The following is a 22,694-nucleotide window of genomic DNA, read 5'->3' as shown; positions in this document are numbered from 1 at the left end:
ATTAACCGTGGTCTTTGCCCGAACACTGCACAAGCCTTGGACTTATTAACCCTCTAATACCCTCTAATTTTGTTTCCTGGAAAATCAAATTTTTTATATTTTTGGCTGATATTTAGGACTGTTTTGTATATCTCAAAATGGTGTTTGGTGTATTTTAAAGCGTATTTACATTTTTTAAAAATCATTAAAAAATTGATGTTTTAGTCACCTTTTAGAAGTCATTGTTAATTTTGTATTAATTCGCTACAATTAACATATTTTATTTTTTTTTCCAAATCATTCTATCTTAGTTTAATAGTTGAAGCGAATCGAATACACTCTAAAATTATTTTTCTTAAAACTACACAGAAAATAAAATTTTCTATGAAAAAAATTTAAAATAAAAATATTTCAACAATAATAATAAAATCTCAAAATGTTTTCATCTCAAAAAATCCGTACCCCAAATAGGTTTCCAGGAAAAATATAAAAGTGTGGGGATGTTCAAAAATAAAAATTAGAAAAATCAAAAACTGAAATTCACGAAATCGAGAATTAAAAAGAATCATCTTACAAAACATGTTTAAATCGATTTTTGATGATGAAAAATGATATTAAGATCAAAATCAAAAATTTGGGCATTAGAGGGTTAATATCTTCACTTTTCTGAAAATTTCTACAGAAACTGGTTTGTGATTTCTTTTTAAAATTTATTTAGCATATTCCCTCTGATTTTTTTCTGGTAATAGCTTTAGAATTCATTTTGGTATTTCTTGTGGCAAATTTCTTCGGCAACTAATTTGGAGACGTTTTCAACCATTATTTTACAAAATTTAATGGGCAATTATTTTATCAAATCTTTATGGTATTGCCTTCGCAAACTGAAGTATGGCTTGTTCAACCTCTTTAATCAGCAATACATAGATAGCTGAATATCAAGTTGATTAGAATATTATTCATCTGGGTAACCAGCTTTAAAACATACACTAACAAGCAGAATTAATCATCTGTTGTTCAACCTTTAATCAAATATTTTTTGACAGCTGACCCAAACATGTTTTCGTGAAGTCCACATGGCTTCTTCAGCCTCAATACAGACTTAGTTCAACTTATGTTCGTGACTATTCAGACACAACAAGTAAAGCTTTTTTTCGAGGATATGCATACAACTGTGTGTGGTGTAGGTGCCAAGGTGAGTGACTATAAATCAGGAGGTCTGAGTTTAATTCTCAGTTTTTTCACAGATTAATTTATACATTCCTAACGGAGATCCAAGTTGGAGATCCAAGTGTTCCTCGTTTCCGCGGATTCGATGGTGATATTGTTTGCGCTACGCCACCCGGATTACGTGTTTTCCACGGATGGCAAACATAAAAAGTGAAATAGCAAAAACTGAGTGTGTAAACCGACCGAAAAGTATAGAAAAATAAGTGTCACTACAGCGAAACCAAGTGAAATTTACAAGGAATAAGTTGGATCCGCGCCGGAAAGCGCATTTTTCACTTGCGCAATCATCGGCTGTGCGGGTGTGCGGGAGTAATCGGTGGCGGTGGGTGGTAGCAGTTTCATCGATTCTTCGTAGGGCTAAGTTTTCCGTCGAATGTTTTCATATGTTGTGAGGCGCGTCTCTCGTGAATTGCCTCCCCCTTCCGCTTCTTGCTTTAGAGTTCGTTAGAGGTCAAGAACACGGCGACGATTCACGAGTGAGTGATGAAGCGGCGTATTGTTCCAATGATGACTGACTGCGGTGAAACGAGGAGCAAGCCTGACTACGCTGTATTATGACGTCCCCCTAAACACCGAGCAACAGCAGTTTCCAGACAAATCGGTGAGACCGTTTCAAACTACATCTTTTTTTTCCTTTAAGGGGGCATTCATAAACTCCGAAAACTAATGTTTAATTACGCAACGTTTCCCTCGCACCCAGTTTGTTTCATTTCAGAGAGCGAGTAAAGGCGCTTAAGCCTAGGCATAAGGGCCAGGACACGGACCAAATACCTGTGTTCCATCCCAGGAAGCGAAGGACCAAGGGGTGACATTAACCTTCTTAGCATCGTCACCCCCATCGATTTTCACTTATTTTGCTTTCTCAAAAGCTGAGTGGTTGGTACGAGATGTCCCCACTTAATGGCTTTATTGTGAAAACAATAACGCTGCGCAGTAGGCCTGGCCGCTTTAATGCTTGTAATGCATTTCCAATGTACTGCGAACATTAATAATGACAAGAAAAATGGTAGAATTAGTCGATTCCACCATTTTCCAGGATTCTTTCAATGAATGGCTGTGCATGTGTAGACTAGACTAGACTAGACTAGATTAATTTATACATTCCTAAACATGTCTTCTGGAAATAGCTAATGATAAAAATTGGCTCAAAAAAGTGTTCTTATTTTATTTTTGCATAATTAATAAATTTTATTAATTACTGATTAAGCGCATATTAAGCCTTAAATCAGCCTTCCGATAAACCTAAATAAGCTAAAGGTTGAATAAAATCACCAAAATTAGATGTTTAGGAGCTGAATAAAGGATTGTACCTCTTGTGCTCAGCTTTTGTTCAAATGAAGGCTGATTTAAATTAGTTGGAGAAACATTTGTACAGCATCAAATTGTTACCTGAGAACCACGGTGCTTAAGCCTTATTGCATGCAGATATACGGTATATTTAAAGCAATCTTTACTTTGCACGAGCACTTACGGTTAATTTCAAGTGGAAATGGGCAATTATGCGACTGAACCAAGATTCTACCAGTATAATCTAGATTTGATACTATAATTGGGGCCCATATAGCCGAGGCGGTAAACGCACGGGTATTCAGCATGACCATGCTGAGGGTGACGGGTTCGATTCCCGGTCGGTCCAGGATCTTTTCGTAAAGGAAATTTCCTTGACTTCCTTGGGCATAGAGTATCTTCGTGCCTGCCACACGATATACACATGCAAAATGGTCATTGGCAGAGGATGCTCTCAGTTAATAACTGTGGAAGTGCTCATAGAACACTAAGCTGAGAAGCAGGCTTTGTCCCAATGAGGACGTTACGCCAAGAAGAGAGAGAGAGAGACTATAATTGACTATTTCTACTTTAAATCAACCTTGAATTTGCAAGTAAAGTAATGATTGCTCTAAATACACCAGTTAGCCTAGTGGTTAAGGCTATGGATCACCAATCCGGAGAGAATTGCGTCTGTTTTTACTTCAGTAATTCCATCAAATATTTTCTGGGAATAAAAATTTTCTAAAAAAAGCCAAAAGGACATTGCCGGGAAAGTATTGAAAAGGGTTGCAGAAGAATTTCTGATGAAATTATCGAAAATGTTTCCAAAGACATTGCTAAAGAATCTCTCAATGAACACTTTGGATCGTCAATCCTCAAGTGTGCAATAGAACTTGCTGCGCAACATACAAATTGATAGCAGGCAACAAAAGTTTTCCAAATGACAACTGAGAAAGTGCTCATATAACACTAAGTTGAAGAAGTTAGTCATTAGACAGAGGAGTGAATAAATTTGTTTTCGCTACCTTCAATGTCACCAATAGGAAATTACGTAAGCTGTATTGCCACAAATGGTGATTATCTAAATATGAGTATTCTTATTATTGAACCATGCTGTTATTGCCTCAATTATAACCTTCGACACAGGATGCAATTATTATAAGCGATTAGTAGCATGCAAACACGTTACGTACGACACATTATTGTCAGTAATGATAAGCGTGTGAGATTCGGGTTAGTTACTGGTTGAACTTTGACTTACCAGACCATGCCCTGGGCTCCGAAGCCCTTCGCTTCCAGCCGGACGTACCGCGCAGGAACCTCGAATTCCGTATCCCCGAATTGGTACTTCTCGAAGGCTCCCGCCCTATTTTGACTCATTTTTACAACGATGATGTTTTTTTACTAGCTAAACGTTACGACTATATTGGGTGATATGTTTACGTTCTAATATTCTTGGGTACTGCGGTCAGATGAGGATATTAACAGAAGAAAAAATACGTTTTCCAACACAAAAAATCAAACTCAAAGGGCAATCAAAATATGGTAGGCGATTTAACTAGAACGAAAAAAGAAGAGAATGCAAAATGATACAGTATAATCGCGTCACAATGGGTGATACATTTTATAGAAAGATCATTTTGTCATCCGGGGAGCGACGGCGAAAGGTAGGATATTTTCAAGCCGAATACATCATAAAGGATACGAAAGGACTAGTTTTCCACAGAAAGAAGATGGTATCTCTTCATTTCGGAAGCGTGTAGGCATCACTTGATGACAACGGTCGGGTGCTACTTATTGATATCCTGACAAACCGGACAGGAAGACACACACGAGCCGAGGATTGCTTCCGTTAGAATAATGGATGTGGGTGCAGGAGCACTAATTTAAACTCCCTTATGAGGCTGAAATTGAATTTTCTGTGGTCAGTGTGGTCAGGATGCGGTCGGTTAAAATTGGATGCACGTGGAATATAATGTGATCTTAGATATGGATGCTACTGTGAAGTAATGTGGGATGGAGAGTAGAATCCTGTTCTTTGAATTGGCTGTATTCATGTTAAACGTACAACAAAAATAACTTCAAAGGTAAGCACCATGGATAAAAAATGTCTTATTTACAATTGTCTCGATTTTGAAAATTGGCGTTTTTATCTACAGGTATTCAATTGAAAATTCACGTGGCCATGCAATGGTCATTCGAAAGTCACAGTGCAGATGTCTGTATGACTCATCCACAGACAAGCCCCCTGACGCTTCCAGACAGAGCTAAACTGTTGAATTGGTATCTAAACCCATAGGACCATTGTTTGTTTACACGATAACCAGTTGGGGCTGGTGACCTGTCCGTGTCCATAGCCCGACTCAATTGATACTGATAAGCTTTATCAGTACATCTGCTGCAATTCCATGGAAATCTATTTCGAGCACCAACCCAATCAAGATAGTCAAAATTCAATCACCGATTTATTTCGAATGCAAATATATATGTACGGTGTCTCGTACTGAACCCTGCTTCAGTATACAAAACCTCGTCAGTAATTAAAGATCACTGAACCGTGAAGCCACCGCTCTGTTCATACGACGCCATAACTCAAACCATCGAACACATCAAAGAAATATCCGGAAAAGCATGGTTTGAGGAACCAACAGAGTATCCTCTCCTCATTGGTCCCTCCGTTCGACGCTTCTCATCTCGTGGATGTAGTAGACGAAAAAGACGACTCCGGGTTAAGAATTTATGGTAATTATGACCGCCTTGTCGAGCAAAAGGGCTTAAACATTCTTCCTAGTGAGATCCGGCAACCCCCTCGAGAGTCGGGGAGTGAATGAGTGAGCGAGTGAGAAGCATCTCAATCAATTTCAGTCGGTTGGCACGTAATGATTTTCAAGTAAGAGTCTCACCCCACTAACTACTACCATATGGTTGTTCTTCCAATTTTCACGACAAATTTTTCATCCAGAGATGTCTGCTCTGGGGTTAGGTTTGTGGTATGCTTGGAGTACGTTCCTGTAGGTTTAGTTTAAAGTTCCGTGTGGCCTATGTGATAGGGAGGTAGGTGTAATGTCTTTAGATATGTGGAAGACTATGAGCCATACAGTGTGGGATAATGGGTCACAGAGTTGGAGTGTGATGGAATTGTCTCTCGCAAGCACGTCTTGGCTTTATCGATGGAGTAAAGTGGGGGGATAGAGGGTTTTCAGTTCGGGTATCAATTAATTGGAATCAAGAGAATGAGGAAGTGAGCGTATAGAAGTTCTTCATACTAGGTTCGTAGAATGTCGGAGAAGGATGAAAGCTGTTTGAGATCTATATTCTGATTATAATGACGCCAAGGAAAAGCCGGATGAGTGAGTTTCTCTGGTTTTCTTTGAAAATCATTTTGTAATTCATGAAACCTCTTCTGAACGGAACTAAGTGCCAAAAACTTTATTTCCAGTAATTACCATAACAGATCAGTCGCCTACTAGCAGACCAAAATCAAACCTTTGAAACTTTTGACTACATGGAGATTTCTTTATTATCGCACAAATTGCTACGAGGATTCTCAAAATTTAATTTAGTTTAATTGTTTTTTTTTTGCACAAGTAGGGCTCATATAGCTGCAAAACGGTGAGTCGATAAAGAGAGCGTACAACATAGCTTTGGTCCTCACAAGTTCCTACGTCATGCTTCCACGGGTCAAACGAGTGCTGGTAGTGCAGCCTGGGCACTGTTGTCCTGACTTCAGCTAGGTTGAGGAGGTACGACACGAGCGTCTGTTCACCAAGGAGGTGCGGCTCAAACAGCGTCTGTTCTGGCATCCAGCGGCTGAGTAAGAAATGCTGCATCACGCCCAGCTAGATCCAAGGCGGTAGAAACGTTAAACAGAACTGGCACGATGGCCCTCCGGCGAGACAGGAGTGTTGGCGTACGCCTAATAAGCCACCCGTATAAATCCCCATTGCGAATAACATAGGAGAAAATACGACACGATACAATCGGCAAAGACCCACGCGACGAAATAGGGACTACGATTGGAAACTTGGTACATGGAATTGCAAGTCACTTGGTAGAAGTGGCTCAAGACTACGCGCAGCAGCTAGCAGTGGCCTTACCAACGGAAGAGCAGCTTGGTGCAGCTACACTTGAACATGGCTGGAGGGACATCCGATCCGCCACAGGTAGTACCTCAGCTGCAGCACTAGGCTTCACGACTCCGAATCACAGAAACGACTGGTACGACGGCGAATGTGAACAGTTGAAAAACGAGAAAAATGCAGCATGGGCGAGAATGCTGTAACACCGTACGAGAGCGAATGAGGCACGTTATAGACAGGCGCGGAACAGACAGAACTCAGTCTTCCGGATGAAGAAGCGCCAGCAGGAAGAACGAGATGGAAGAGCTGTACCACGCTAGGGACACACGAAAGTTCTACTAGAAGCTGAACCGCTCGCGCAGAGGCTTTGTGCCACAAGCCGACATGTGCCGAGATAATCACGGGAAAATTCGCACGAGCGAGCATTACGAGTGGCGGCAGCATTACGATGAGCACCTCAATGGCGGCGTTGCAAGTACCGAAGGTGGCGTGGTAACAGATCTAGGAGTATGTGCACAGGACGAAAGACTTCCGGTCCCTGACCTCCAAGAGATTGAGAAGGAGGTTAGCCGTTTGAAAACAACAAAGCCGCTTGAGCAGATCAACGACCATGCGATTTACTAAAATACGATGGAGAAGCACTGGTGAGAGCATTACACTGGGTCATTACCACGATTTGGGAGGAGGAAGTATTACCGGAGAAATGGATGGAAGGTATCGTGTGTCCCATCTACAAAAGGGCGACAAGTTGGATTGCGGGAACTACCGCGCGATGTGACACTACCTACGCGCGATCACGCTGCCTACAAGATACTCTCTCAAATTTTATGCCGCCGTCTATCACCGATTGCAAGAGAGTTCGTGGGGCAATATCAGGCTGGATTCATGGGTGAACGAATACGCTACAACGGACCAGATGTTCGCCATCCGCCAGGTGTTGCAGAAATGCCGCGAATACGACGTGCCCACACATCACTTGTTCATCGATTTCAAATTGGCGTATGTTACAATCGATCGAGAACAGCTATCAGCACGAATTATGCACGAATGCACGAATACGGATTCCCGGATAAACTGATACGATGGATCAAGGCTACGATGGATCGAGTGATGTGCGTAGTTCGTAGTAACGGCAAGGTGATGGTCTTTCGTGCTTGCTGTTCAACATTGCTTTAGAGGGTGTAATTAGGAGAGCGGGGATAAACACGAGTGGAACGATTTTCACCAAGTCTGTTCAGTTGCTTGGTTTCGCTGATGATATTGATATCATTGCTCGTAAATTTGTGAAGCCAGGCGAATCGGATTAGTAATTAATGTGTCGAAGACAACGTACATGATGGCAAAGGGTTCCAGGGAGGAATCACCGCGCCCGCCACCCCGATTTTATATCGACGGTGATGAAATCGAGGCGGTTAAAGAATTCGTGTACTTGGTCTCACTGGTGACCGCCGACAACGACACCAGCAGAGAATTTCAGAGGCGCATTGTGGCAGGAAATCGTGCTTACTTTGGACTCCGCAGAAGTCTACGATCGAATAAAGTTCACCAAAACACGAAGTTAATTATCTACAAAACGCTGATTAGACCGGTCGTCCTCTATGGGCACGAAACAAGGACCCTACGTGCAGAGGACCAACGTGCCCTTGGAGTTTTAGAACGGAAGGTGTTGCATATCATCTACGGCGGAGCGCAGATGGAAGACGGGACTTGGAGAAGGCGAATGAACCACGAGCTGCATCAGCTGCTGAGAGAACCAACCATCGTCCACACCGAGAAAATCGGGAGGCTACGGTGGGCGGGTCACGTCATCAGGATGTCGGATAGCAACCCGACTAAAATGGTTCTCGAAAGTCATCCGACCGGTACCAGAAGACATGGACCGAGTAGAATGGAGACGGCTACTATGTACAGCAGAGGCCACTCAGGCCTTAACCTGACCGGACATGAGGACAGGGCTCATATAGGATAAATCGCCAATTGTTGCACACCTTAATAATTCGCCAATTGATTGCAATTGATCCAATTAATGCTTCATAAGAAAAGCATGGAGTGTGCAACAATTGCCGATTTACTCTATATTTATAGGGGAACTTACGTATTTTCGGCAGTTTTGTTCTTTTTTTAAACCTGTTGAACTCAGAGTTGGCCTCAAATCCCCTTCTCAATCAAGCTTAGTTTCAGGCAATTTGGCCTACAGGCATTTCAGCATTTAAAAAAAAACTTAATAAACACTGTTTTCCACAAAATTTGCTGCTGTTGAGAAAAATCAATCGGAAAAGTTGGAAAAACTTTTTGGGTTTTCTTTGTTCCTGAGTAATGACCGATTTTGTGGTCATTGTCCAAATGTTAGTTGATTTTTGACCATTCTGATCATCAATTTCCACAAAATTGGTCAGTACTCAACAAAAAAAAAACCACAACTTGAAAATTTTACAGGCTTATAGAATAATCTGCCTCTTTTGGGATTTTTTTCGGACTTTTCCTAAATAATTTTCCGAGTTTTTCAACAGATTTTCTTAAACAGTGTGAAAAACTAATTTTGTATTTCTTTGGATTGCTGAAAAAATTTGCTTAGTATTTCACAAAAAAAAAAACATTATTGTGTCTACGATGCTTCGTTCTTGAGTTATTAGTAGGGACAATGGAAATTCTCGGTAAAAATTCGTAAAATTTCGCGGACTACTATTGTGAATTTTGTGGCAATTTTGCGGTTTCATATTTTTTTACCGTACTGTTGAAAAAACAAACTCTAAAATTGCATATCATATTAATAATTTATTTGGTTTTGTCCCTGTCCAAGAGTGATGGGTTTGACGATGGCTTATCAAGCGTCGTCATATAGTGAAAATGTGTTTAAATAATTTCAATTTTAGTTTTTATAATTATAGATCAGCTAAATTAAATATAGTAACGAAAATTAGTGAAATAGTAAATGGAATAGTATTTAAAAGTAACTAGGTTTTGAATTAAAGCATTTCTTTACAAAATTAAACTAAAATAGAATCTGAATAATCATACCATTGCTTTATTGACTTTAATTTAAACGCTTGATTTGTCATGCCTCCAGCATACGCTTAATCGCTGTCGCATGATCTAACAACAGTTGATTACGCGCAGTGCTGGGGGGACCGACAGGGCTTATTACCAGTCTATACTAACCCTCTAACTACTAACAAGACTGGGAAGCCAACGATCACTCATTGCACTTTTGATAGTAGTATTAGTAGTAGTAGTTAGTAGTAGTAGTAATAGTAATAGTAGCAGCATTTTATTAACAAGTTGATTCGTACTATTCTTTTTCACTTCTTCGAAATTATTTTTATAGCAACTATAAACTCAGGAGTGGATAGCATAACGACATTGATTGCAGCAGGGTCCAACCTTATTATGTAATGCAAGAGTGCATATGGGATGTCTCTGCATTACTTATATCTTCTAATTAAGACAGGGCAGGGTGATAAGAAAATCGCATTAGTGAATGAACAATTTAAAATCTAAATTTTAGATGTTGAATGCTGTTCGCTCAAGAAGTTCACTGGTGCAGGTAGAAAAAAAAACTTTTGAATCTCTCTATTTCTTAGCATAGTAACAAGAAACTATATTTAAAACTGAATATAAATTATGCTCTCTATGATGCTCAACAATGCTATAAACAGAATACTAAAATTTCCGGGCCGCCATTTTGTGGAGTTTGGCGGCCCACTGTCTTCTTGTCATTTCAGGTTCATTTTCTACAACGCGTGGCTACAAAGAGTGAACAATACCATCGTCTAGGGGGCATTTTGGAGCTAAATTCGGTGAGTCTGTTCCATTATATTTACGCTGTCATTATTTTAAATTCACCATGGATAGTTGCGGCCTTTTTTTGCATGCATATTGTTATGCATCTGTTTGTGCACATTTGTTGTTACCCATCTTTCGTGTATTTACTCAACTAGCACTGTAAAGTTCGTCACTTCGAGTGTCGGCCTAAATTCTTAGTATTCATTTCATTAAAACTACTATTGTTGTACAGTCCACATATTTGATGTTGCCACTATGGGAGAGCACGTTGAGCATCGGTTTGTCCACATCTGCTAGAGCTTTTGGCTGGGAGTGGGTCTGGTTTGCAGGTTTAGCGGGGGCCAACCACAATTTAGGAGTGAGAGGGGGGAGGGGGATCTCTGCATTGAACTCACTACTCATCAATTCCGTGGGGTATCTAGAAGACAATTGACGATAAGATTGGAAAAAAAGCTTGCAGTTGGGAACTAGACTAAAATAGTGGCCGATAGAAAACAACGCGCTAGACAGCATTTTTATTCATTTTTTTTAATATTTACCCATAGGCTTTTCGCCGGTTGGCAGTATAGTATTTAGCTGTGTACGAAGATACGGATTAGTTGGTGTACAGATGACAGGGTTCTCACGGGAAGTGCTTCAAGCGAGGCTTACATAACAACTGACAATAAAGAAACTTATTTTCCTTGACTTTCTACGCAATGGACATCTGACCGAACACACGTGTTTTCGTTAATCTCCTAGGCATTATTAGTGCATGACGGAACAACTAGCAGGACACAGTTCCAGACGTCTCTTTTTTAGTAACGATATTCAGCATATTTCCAATAAAACTACACTTCAATAAAGCAAAGACTAAAGCTGCTATGATAGAATAGATCAGAATGACTTAATTGACTTATTGACTACATATTGGAGATCTACTTCGAATAACTGACAAATTGACAAGAGCCTAACTAAATACATAGACCATACTACAAAACAAAAACAATTGACAAAAAGAAAAAAAGGGGAAACTTTTATTAAAACTATTTTTGTTCAACGCAGGCCAAAACAGTGTCGACTTGGGCCACGATATGCCTACGTACTTCTGTGTGTTGAAACAAAAATAGAGGCTCATAGAAGCAAACGTAGGGAAAGGGTGCGGTGTTAGAACATAAGCACAGTGTGCTACCGCCGTAATCACTATGAAAAAAAAAAAAAAAATAATTTATTTGGTTTTGTAAGACGTAATCATGAATTCATCGAAAAATTGACAAATTTGATAGAAAGTATAAAACGAGCATATATTTAACCTTTCCGTCCCAGACGTATTTTGCGTACTCAAATTTTGATGTTCACTAAGACCAAGCCCACTCATGGGCTCCATCGTGCGTTTTAACGTTAAGTAGAGCCCCGAACAAAGAAGCGAACCGCACCGGTCGCTGCTAAGTAGGGCTCGAAAGCGAAAAGTTTACGTACGGTTCGTAACAGGGCTTAGAATACAGAGACACGCAAACTACGGTCTCTATTCGTAGGCTCGTGCGCTCTCTCGCGTTTAGCTCTCTGGGTAGCACAAAGAGGAGACGAAAGAACATGAGTATGGATTTGTTTCCAATCGTTTAAGTTTGTTAGTTTGTTGTCGGTTGTATATAGTTTCTAGTGAATGATTTTCTTGTTTCGTATAGATAGGAATTTATCTTAGTTTTTTTTTTCGTGAATTTTAACTTAGGCTAATTCTCCACAATTTATTTTAGTTTGTATCAAATGTTTAACATTAATATTTTTTCTTGCTTTGAAATTTGCAACCAAAAAATATCATATATCGTTACATGAATAACACAACAAATTGTCTGACATACAATTGTGATAGAGCGACAAATGTATTAATTTTCTCTTAAAAGTAGCTACGATTGATCACAATCGCACCTTTAGTTTTTGATTTGGCCGATCGTTTCGAAACTAATATTTGAAGAAATGAATAGTGATTCAGTGAGTTTAGCTATTCAGCCATTCCATAGAATAACGATATAGTGCATCTCCGATTGTCGTGAAACTTGGTGGGCTTGTAGTTCTTCGGAAATAATTAGACCCGTATTTTTTTATTTCGTCATTAGGGTGACCAATTTTCATATAGGGTGGTCCAAAACATTAAGGTTTTACAAAACTAAAAATTTTCAAAAAATCGTAACTTTTGAACCAGTTGACCGATTTAAAACTTCTTTTTTTTGTTTGAAAGCTATTGAATTGTAGTTTTCAGGAAAAATACGTAAAAGGGACTAAAATGTAAAGAGTACTATAAAATATGCAAATATATTAGTTTTTTCACGTTTTCATGGTCTCGGGAACAAAGAGATACCCTGGTTTTATATTATTATCAGAAAATTCAGGAAATTTGGCGTAACATATAAAAAAATCAGAGATGTATGTTTTTTAGTTTTTGAGATATGATTTTTTGAAAATAAAAGGTCAAATTTTTCCATACAAGACACTTTTTTAAATTTGATTATATTTTGATTCCTTATAATATTATGGATACCAAAACCACCAGGAATCACTTTAAAAAGCAATACTATGCATAGTTTTATGAGAATTTGCAATTTCAAGCAATTTTAGAGTAGCTAGTACTAAAATATATGACTCTCTATATTCAAAAAATCATATCTCAAAAACAAAACAACATACAATTTAGAAATTGCCACTAGAATTGCCTTGAAGCCACTTCAAGAACTTGTCAAGCAGGTTTTACAAGAATTTCTGTTTGCTGGATTTTCTCCTGAAATTTCTTGTGGAGTTGCTCCAGAAGGTTTTCGAGAAATTTCTTGAAGTTTCTTTTAGTTTTTCTAGAATTCTCTTGGACCACCTCCAAGAACTCCTCTTGAATTTGCCTTTGGAACTGCCCTGAAGTTACTTCAGGAATTCCTAATTAATCGTTTCCAAGAATTTCTCCTAGAATAGCTTCCGGATTTTTCCAAAAATTTTCCAGGAGTTTCTCGAAGATTTTAGTAAATTCTTTCTATAAGTCTTTTCTAAAGTTGATGAAATATTTCATCATTAAATTTCTTCAAAAATTAGATTTTTAACAATTGTTTCCGGAAGTTTCTTTAACATTATCTTCTAAAGTTGCTGCATAAGTTGCTTCAAATTTATTGTTCAAATTTTCCTCAGGCGTTCTAGGCATCTTTTGTGTCTTGATGCATTAGGTCCTGGAATCTTGTTTGCAGTTACTCCTGAAAATTCTCTTTTTGTTGCTCGAGGAGTTTATTCTGAAGTTGTTTAAGAAATTTCTGTTAGAGTGGCACATTTTTCTAGGAGATGCTCCTATAATTTCCATGCAGTATCGCCACAACTTTCTCATTGAGTTTCTTCAGGTTCATTTTCTCCAGGATGATTTGAGTTTCTCCATATATTTCGCTTTGAGTTGCTTAAAATTTTTCTCCAATAATGTTTCCTGGAGTTTCTCCAAAAATGTAAAAAGTTTCTTCAAAAGGGCACAGGAGACGCTTTATGAATCTCGCCTGAGACTTTTTTCTTTAAGTTCGTTCAGGAGTTTCGCTTGGACAATTTAAATTGGATTCGTAAGTTTTGTTTTGAAAAATATGTGAGTCTTATAATAGAAATTTAAACAAACAGTGACAACTAAACAATATTGGCAACCAAGTTGAGATTTGTTGAGAATTTTGTCAAATACTTCGTGTTTTGTGTTTTTATGTTCTTCGGAATGGTGAAATGTGAAATATTTGCTCAGCGTTGCATTGACTGCGCTTAAAAACTGCAATTAATTTTTAAATGATTCAAGATTACATTTTTAACAAACTGTCATTTGATTCGTACCACATATAAATAACTATAAGCTGGCTTCGTGACTTAGCTGAAATGCCGAAATATTTCGGAGTTGCGATTTCGAATATTACCAGAACGGATTGTTCTTTTTGTTTATTTTTTCATTTAATTTGTGTTCAACACTGTGAAATTTGATCAGTATTTTTTTCGGTTTAATTTCTTAATAAATTTAACGAGTAATTTCAAATAATCGTTCAAAAATTTCGATTCGTTTTAAAGTACTCCGCGGGCCGCATCTTAAGGCTTGGAGGGCCGCATGCGGCCCGCGGGCCGCAGGATGAGCACCACTGACCTCGAATGATGGTATCTTCGGCAAAGTTGTTGAGTTGCTCAAGGACTGACAGTTGATGGGCCGTTTGATTCGAAATTTCATTAATAAACGGCGCTAAAGAGCCGATATTTTTTTTAATCTCAGGACGCTGGTTACTTAGAAAGATGGTTTCCACGGCAAAACTGTTTGGTAAGTTAGGAGCTTACAGTTTGATGATGCAAAATTTCATCTCTGTGTTGGTGTGCTCGGCAATCACACCAACACTCCAAGTAATTAAAACCCTGAGATATATGGGTGAGAAATTGTGTTATTGTTGTGTCTGTTTGTCTCTGATATCACAAGATGTGATGTCTCTTAGCTTTTTTTTTGAATCCACTGGTATGCGTTTGGTTCATCAAAATATTTGAACAGCACCGTGTGCACTGAGTGGTATTTTTTTCTGAATGCGCGCAGAAATTGTGCACTGGGATTATGACTTGCAGGCTCTTGTGCTATATGAGATATACAAATTGCATGCCCACTGACGCCACCTATGAGCAAAACTCAGAGTAAAACGACTTATCATTTATAAGTTCTTGCAACTTATTTGCAGAATCTTCAATTTTACTAAATAATCTGAATCCTGATGTAAAAATGATTCAGAATTTGTATGCTCACTAGCGTCATCTAGTGACAGAGGTTCGAATCAAACGGTCCATTATCTGTAAATTCTTGACTTACCAAACATCTTTACTGAAGATAGTAAAGACGGTAAGAGAGTTATTAGGATCCTGGGATATTTGAAGTATAAAATTTGCATACTCAGTGGCGCCACCTATGTGTGGATTTCCGAATCAAATTTTGCATCATCTGTAAGACCTATGAAACAACTTTGCCGAACACACCATCTTTGGGTCTGTCCATAAACTACGTAGACTCTTAGGGGGGACGGGGGGTGTCTGGCCAAAGTCTACGCTCCATACAAATTTCGAAAATTGTGTATGAACAAAAGTCTACGAGGGGGGAGGGGGTTCTGAGATGACCAAAAATGAGTCTACGTAGTTTATGGACAGCGCCTTTCTATGTGATCAGGATCTTGAGATATATGAGATGTAAAATTTGTATGCTCACTAGCGCCACCTATGTGTGGAGGTTCAAATCAAACGGTCCATCATCTGGAAGTAATTGACAAAACAACAAGTTTCTCGAAGGCGTCATTTTTCTAAGTGATAAGGATCCAGTGATATATGAGATACACAATTTACATGCTCACTAGCACCACCTAGTGGTGCAATTTCGAATCAATCGGTCCGTTATCTGTAAGCGCTCGACTTACTGAGAAACTTTCCTAAAGACGTGACGCTTCTACAAGCTCTAGTTCTTCCGATAATTTCGTTTGAAAACATTATATTACTAAATTGTTTTTGCTAAATAGCGCCATCTAGTGAGGAAATTTCGAATTAACCAATTCACCACCAGATGGCGCATGACTTGCCGAACAAATTTGCCGAAGACGTGAATATTCTAAAACATCGGAATCAAAAGATATAGAGAATTCAATTTGGGGTCCATACCAACCGGTGCATTCTATGCAATGGTAGTAATTTCCGATTGTTTCATCAAAATCGGTTAAAAATTTAAGAAAATTGAGTCAAATGAACATCAACAAATAAGCACACAAAATACGTCAGGGGCATGAAGGCTAAAATACCATAAAATCGTAAATAGCTTGAAACTGTCAAAAGTTATCAGCACGCAAATTTTTCATCAATTGCCTGATCAGACAATTGATGAAAAATTTTAGGGTATTTTAACAGATCAGCATAAGGAGATAGATTTTTAGATACCTTTACTTAAAATTTCTACTAACATACAATCAAAAACAATTCTCGAGGATCTATCTGAAACCCTGAAGAATTTCTGGCAATATTTCTTCCAAAAATTCTTATAAAGTAAATGTCAACAAAGAGCTGTTGTTGACAACTCAACAAAATACGGAAAAAAATCTTACTAAAGCTTACTGCAAAAAATATAAGCGATGTTTGTTGGAATTTAAACACACATTTTCCGCAGGAGTTTATTGAGATCATAAATTATTATGTGGGATAAATTCTACCAGAATTTCCGAAGAACTGGAATAACCTGGACGATTTTTTGGAAAACAAAGTTCTAGCTAAACGAAAAACGATTGCAAGTGGAGCGTTTGGTAAAAGGCCCTCCTGACCATGCACTAGACAATAATGGAAATACCAGTAGATGCAGAGAAGAAACTTTTCTCGTAAAAAGTTTCATCGCTCTGAACGGGAATTAAGCTCTGCCCCCCCCCCATAGCATGGTGTGATTAGAACCTTGGTGACCCTAGTCGCACCACAATGATTCACGGTATTGTCGCACTGTCAGCTTGCAGAAATGTGTCATCATTTCCTTTTTATCAGCTCTTTATCAGCTACCGTCGATCGAAAATCACTAGAATGACCGTCTAAGAGAAGCTTCAGTAAACATATTCTCCAAAGTGAAGTAATAGTTTTAACCCTCGAGTGATCGCGCTGTTGTATTTTGTACAACACGTTGAAAAAATCTCGCTTTTTCTACTCAGAATTAGCGTGGTGCCGACAGTGGTGGCCAACCGCGCGAGTTACGGAAGGTTGAGAGTAGTTTTCAGGGTTTTCTCCATGGATTTTACAGGCTGTTTCCAAGTTATTCAAGATCCAGCTATTCAACAGAAACGTCCCCCCAAGTAACCATAAGTTCAAGTCCCGGAAGGTTCCAGTTAATTTTCGAATGGAATTCTCTGGCTGCTTGAAGGTATCAGTATGCTCAATAGCAACTTAAGGCTACATCAAGTTCCGAGGAGCACCTTAAGCAGCTTCAAGCTGCTTAAGAAGCTCGCACTGAACTAGATCGGAACTTTGCCCAGAAGTTCCAAAAAACTCATAGCTGTTTCAGATGCTTCATGGAAAAATGTAGCATGTTCAGTCGTGGTTTATAATTAAAGCATTGATCGATGTTTTGATGAATCTGAAAATTGTGCTTTGTTTCTAAGGGGCTGTCCATTAATTACGTAAGGCTTTATGGGGGGAAGGGCGGTATGAGAAATCTTACGCGCCATACAAAAATTTTTGGGTTGTCATACAAAAAATCTTACAAGGGGGGGAGGGGGTGTCGAAAAATCGTAAAAATTCCCTTACGTAATTAATGGACAGCCCCTAATCAACTTTAAGATAGGTGTGCCAGAAGCTGCGTAGAACGCTATCTGAATATCTTATGTTTTTTTATGTTTATTCCCGAGATTTTTTCCCCGGAGCTTGTCAGGAGAGAGAGAGTTGATCCCAGGTCATCGGCGTGATCACGTTATCTAACCAACACACCAGGTCCGCTCCACAATATATCTTATGTGAACTTCTATGTTCAGATACCTTTTTAAAAATAAAAATATTTCAAAACTATAACAAGCTGCTTATGTGTGTAGCACTACAGTAACATCAATTTCAATCGAAAAATGTTGCCAAGCTAAATTCGATTTTGGTAATTATCTCTCAGCATCTCTCATAAATGACGTTTAAATTTCTACAATAAATACATAGGTACTAATTATATTTCATTCGGTTTTCTAAAAACAAATGTTTTTAAACTGCTAGAAGTGACTTTTAAGAGTTTCACAGAAAATAGTACGAGACAATTTTCCAATGAATCATGAGAAATCGGCAAGAACGATAACATACAAGTCTATTCAGGGTTAAAAACCACTCATCTTTCTAAAACGCCATTCCTATAACCAGGCTTATAACCAATATTGAAAAATTTATTCACCATACGAACATTGTTTAGGTTTCAACCTTCTCAAAGCTCTCAGACCGCCTTCTTCGAAGGAAATGATTTACGATCTAATAAAGCCTTCCGTTCTCCCACATCTGTGGAAGTGGAGTGCAGCCCATCCAAGCGTTCGCTCATTGTTCCACTTCCTCTAGTGAGACTGGTGGATAATAAAGCCATATCGAGCTACTTGTTGGGAAAATTCTTTGCTACCGTCGTCGACGTGCTTCCGTTGGAGATCGTTGGCCAACAAACTCGTATTACGGACCATCTTTACGGCGTGGATCAATATCATCACAAACTGAGTCGCCGGCACTGATAGATGAACCGACGACCAACAACGCTGCTGCTGATGATGCTGTTAATCCTTCAAGGGTCCTACTTGTCTGGAGTGGGTGACCGGTAAAGCGAGATTTGCATCCCGGATTTGCGCCCATTCAGTGCATTAGCCGGCCAATCGGTGCAACACTACCTATTTGTGGATATGAAAGGAGTCAATGACCTAATATGGGATTATGTTCTGAACGAACAAACACAGAGCCCCATCCCCATGGGCCCATCCATGGGCAGTTGGACAGGACATTGTAGGTATACGGATCCATCCAAGCACAATAACCTTTTAATTATCGCTTCTGTTTGCAATTAATTAACGTATATTTCAGATTGGATGGATGGCTATCGTGATGATGCTGGAATGAGCTGTGAACGAGTGGGCAGGTAAAATCGATAGAGTTGGAGGCTCGTGGGCTCGGTTCTGGTGGATGGTACTGAAATAATCTCAAGAATGGCATGAGCTCAAGATTTACGTAAGGCTTCGTCGTCATTTATATCAGAGGCCTAATAACCTCGTATAACCAATCAGATGAAAATCTGAATTCGAATGATTTAACAATGGTTTTATGCAAAACCAGCAGATGCCATGAGAAGTTGGTTTGATATTTACTTAGAGCATCCCTATCGTTGTGCTAATTTTGATTCATACAATGAGCATCCGAAAATTGTAAAAATATTTGGATATTATTTGCAACTGAATGCAAATTTTAAAGAGGCTTGATCGCTATGATTTTTTTTTTTCGTAGGGCTCTAGTCAGTGCTGGTTACTCAAGGTTTCCAAATTTCAGCGCCCTCTGCACTGGTATGCCTCCATGTAAATGATTTCGATATTGCGCCTTACTATGTATTAAGTATGCCGGGTAAATCCCTCCATTAAATATTTTTTCAAGAAACTTTTGTAATTCAGCGATTTAGTAATAATTCTTCAATAAATTCGTCCGAGAATACTTTTAAAGCGTATTCCTTCCCATGTACTTCTGCTTCGTCCAGCGGTTTGTTACGACTCAGGAGTACGTTGTGTGATTTCTTTAGAATTCTATCCAGGATTATCTCCAGGGACACCGTCAGAATTTCATTCAGGGATTCTTTCGAGATTTATAAAAAAAATCCGATATTTGCATAAAAATAGGATTCCCGCAGGATTTTATAAAATGATTTCAGCCAGTATTAATCTGAAGATTTCTCTAGGTTAAATGCATTCCTGTTCATGTTTTTTTTTCTGAGAAAGTTTCTCCAAAGATTCCTCCAGAAATTTTTTCAGGAATTTCACAATGAATTTGTCTTCTTCAAGAATTTCTCGAGGAATTTCTAAAAAATATTTCCTTTGGAATTCTCCAGGCGTTATTCTTGAAATTTCTCAGGAAATTCTTCCTGCATATCTCCAGGGGCTTCGCTAGGAATACCTTCAAAATAAATTTAATACGCATTTCCAAGAGATTATTTCTCACAGAGATTCTTCCTTGCTGGAATTTTTCGGTATGACTGCATATATTCAGGTATTCTCTCAGGCATTTTTTTTAGCAATTTCTCAAGAAAATTCTAAAGAAATTCTTCTGGAAGTTCTTCCAGGGTTATTTCTCAAGAATTTCCTACATATGTTTCTCCAGGAATGGCCTAGGATTTATTCTGATCTTTCTTTAGCGATTCATTTAGAAATTTCAGATGCCTCAGGTATTTCTCTCTCAACAATTCCCACAGAAATTACTTTCAGATCTACTACTTGTCATTTTTCAAGAAATTTACAGAGTTTCTCCAGGTTTCTCTTTCACGCATTTATTCAGGATTTCATAATTTTTTGTCCAGGCATCCCTCCAGAAAATTTTCAAAAATTTCTAGGAATCTCTAAAGGTATCACCAGGAGAATTCCGAAGGATTTCTTCAGACAATTATTTCAAGACTTCTTCCAGTAACTTTTGCGTCATTTTTGGAAGAACTTCTGAAATAATCCCTAGAGGGATATCGAAAGGAGTCCCAGAAGATATTTCTAATTTAGAACAAAAAAAAAATCAGCGTGAATTTATGCGAGAACCCCTGGAGGAAATTCTCAGGTAAGTCTTGGAGGAACCCATGAAAGAATTACCATAGGAATCTCTCTATGATTTTTGGAGACATTTTTAGAGGAATTTCTAAAAAGCTGTATGGATGAACTTTTGAAGAAATCCCTTATTGAAATTTCTGAAGAAAACTCTGTAACTCCAAAGAAGCTTCAGGAGATATTTTTGAATGAATCTGTGGAAGGGATTTTTGAAGAAATATCCAGTAGAATTTCTTTAGAAGTCTTAGGAAGTACTATTGAATGAATGAATCTACAGAGAAATATCTGAAGAAATCCCTGAATTGCTCTGGCATTTCTTCCATGCATAAATCCAAGAATTTCTCTATTAATTCTTTAAAGAATTCAGAAACATTTCCTATGAGTTCCTACAGGAATTTCTTGAGAAATATCTCAAGAACTTTATTATGGATCTTGGAGGAATTCCAAGAAAAGTTTGTAAAAATATTTTAATGAAAATTACTAGCAATTATTTAATAAAAATCGTGGAGGGATTTTCTGAGAGTACTCCTGAAGCAATCTGTTGGCGTATTTGTGAAGGAAATCCCGTACTAATACCTGGGGAAACGCCTTGCCAAGCTTCCGTTAAGATCCATAAATATGTTCTCAAGATATTTCTTAAGGAATTCCTGTAGAAATTCATAGGAAATGTTTCTGAAATCCTAAAAAAAATCATAGAGCAGTTCTTGGAATTATCCATAGAAGAAATGCTGGAGAAATTTCTGGAGAAAATATATGGAGGGAATCCTGAACGAATATCTGTATGAACTCCTGCAGGAATCTCCAGAGGAATTCTTGCCTGACTCACTGAAAGTAGTAATGCAAGAACCTCCAGAGCATCTCCTGCAGAATTTTCTGAATGAATGGGGAAGTAGAACCATCTTGGCAGGGCTTCTATTTTGGGCACTTTTCCACTGTAGTACAGTCAATTTTAAATCAATGGACAATATTTTTTTTTGTACGTGGTGAGATACATACAATACGTATGGTGTACAAAAAATAGAGTCAATATGTTTGAAATTGACTGAGTTATATCAGAAAATTGCCCAAAACACCAGCCACTGCCAAAGTGGTTGGGCACCTTACCTAAAAAACACATTCCTGTGGGAATTTTCAATGGAATCCTTATATCAATTCCTGAACACATCTTAGGTGGACTTCTTCAAGATATATCTGTACGAATTTTTCAAAGAGTCTTCGAAAGATTTTCTGAAGAAACCACTGGAAGAGTTTATGAAATAATATTTGAAATAATTTCCAATTCCAATTTCCAAAGGAATCACAGCAGACAATTTCAAAGGATTTTCTAAACAGCTGTTTTCTGAAGTAAAATTTATAAGGAAATCCCTGGCGGAAATTCAGAAGGAACACATGGAAATCAATCTAGAAGAATCCTAGGAGGAATTTCTTAAAAAAAATTCCCGGGGGAATATTTGAAGCCCTGGAGAAAATCGAGCACTCGACACTGAAGACGTCTGTAAGTCACAAACGGAATAGGCCTATCTCTCCGATGATAATCAAAGTAGTGGAATTAAAAGGAATTTGCCTATTCTTTCTAGTTTTTATTGAAAGTTGCATTTTTTTGTTTTCTTTTCAAAATTTTTTATATTTCAACTAATGATTAAGTGAAAAAAAAATACTAAAAGTTCCAAAGTGTTAGTGAATTGGAGAAATTTCCTCAAGAATCTCCGGAAAAAAATGTGAAGAAACTGCAGGTGAAGTTTCTGAAAAAAAAACCATTGTAGATTTTAAGAATTTTTGTAATTTCTGAAAGAAGCCATGCCATGGAGCTATTTCGGAAGAAATCAATAGAAGATTTCTTAAAGAATCTTTGGACAAACTTGGTATTTTTCGGCTTTTAGTCACAGAAAAGCGTTGATTTTTTTAGATCATTGCTAACGTTTCGATCCTGCGCTTGAGAAAAAAAAAATCAACGCTTTTCTGTGACTGAAAGCCGAAAAAATGCCAAGTTTTACGTAAACCCAGTCATACCCCGTAGAATCTTTGGACAAATTAATGAAGGAATCTCATTATAGGAATTTTTGAAGCAATTTACAGGTTATTTATTAAGGAATCCCAAGAAGAATTT

At 38.2% G+C, this 22,694-nt stretch overlaps 1 protein-coding gene and 1 long non-coding RNA gene across 7 annotated transcripts in view; one reads left to right on the top strand and one right to left on the bottom strand.

Annotated features, from left to right (window-relative positions):
• Positions 1-22,694, bottom strand: part of LOC109429565 (stress-activated protein kinase JNK) — a 273,562-nt gene that overhangs the window by 23,058 nt on the left and 227,810 nt on the right. For 5 of the 6 annotated variants that reach the window (XM_062849248.1, XM_062849250.1, XM_062849252.1 and 2 more), the window contains one exon: positions 3,737-4,033. The exons of the other annotated variant lie outside the window; for it this stretch is intronic. In XM_062849248.1, coding sequence (XP_062705232.1) covers positions 3,737-3,855 — 119 coding nt within the window. In that variant the 5' untranslated portion in view covers positions 3,856-4,033. The remainder of the gene's footprint in view (positions 1-3,736; positions 4,034-22,694) is intronic. 6 annotated transcript variants of the gene reach the window in all.
• LOC134287436 (uncharacterized) lies at positions 11,545-21,265 on the top strand. Its single transcript, XR_009997303.1, has 2 exons — positions 11,545-18,803; positions 18,882-21,265. It is a non-coding gene; the product is annotated as an uncharacterized LOC134287436 (long non-coding RNA).

Source organism: Aedes albopictus, chromosome 2 (assembly GCF_035046485.1).
Source record: "Aedes albopictus strain Foshan chromosome 2, AalbF5, whole genome shotgun sequence".
Taxonomy (NCBI): domain Eukaryota; kingdom Metazoa; phylum Arthropoda; class Insecta; order Diptera; family Culicidae; genus Aedes; species Aedes albopictus.
The sequence above is the reverse complement of the archived record's forward strand: the minus strand, read 5'-3'. Positions and strand labels throughout refer to the sequence as shown.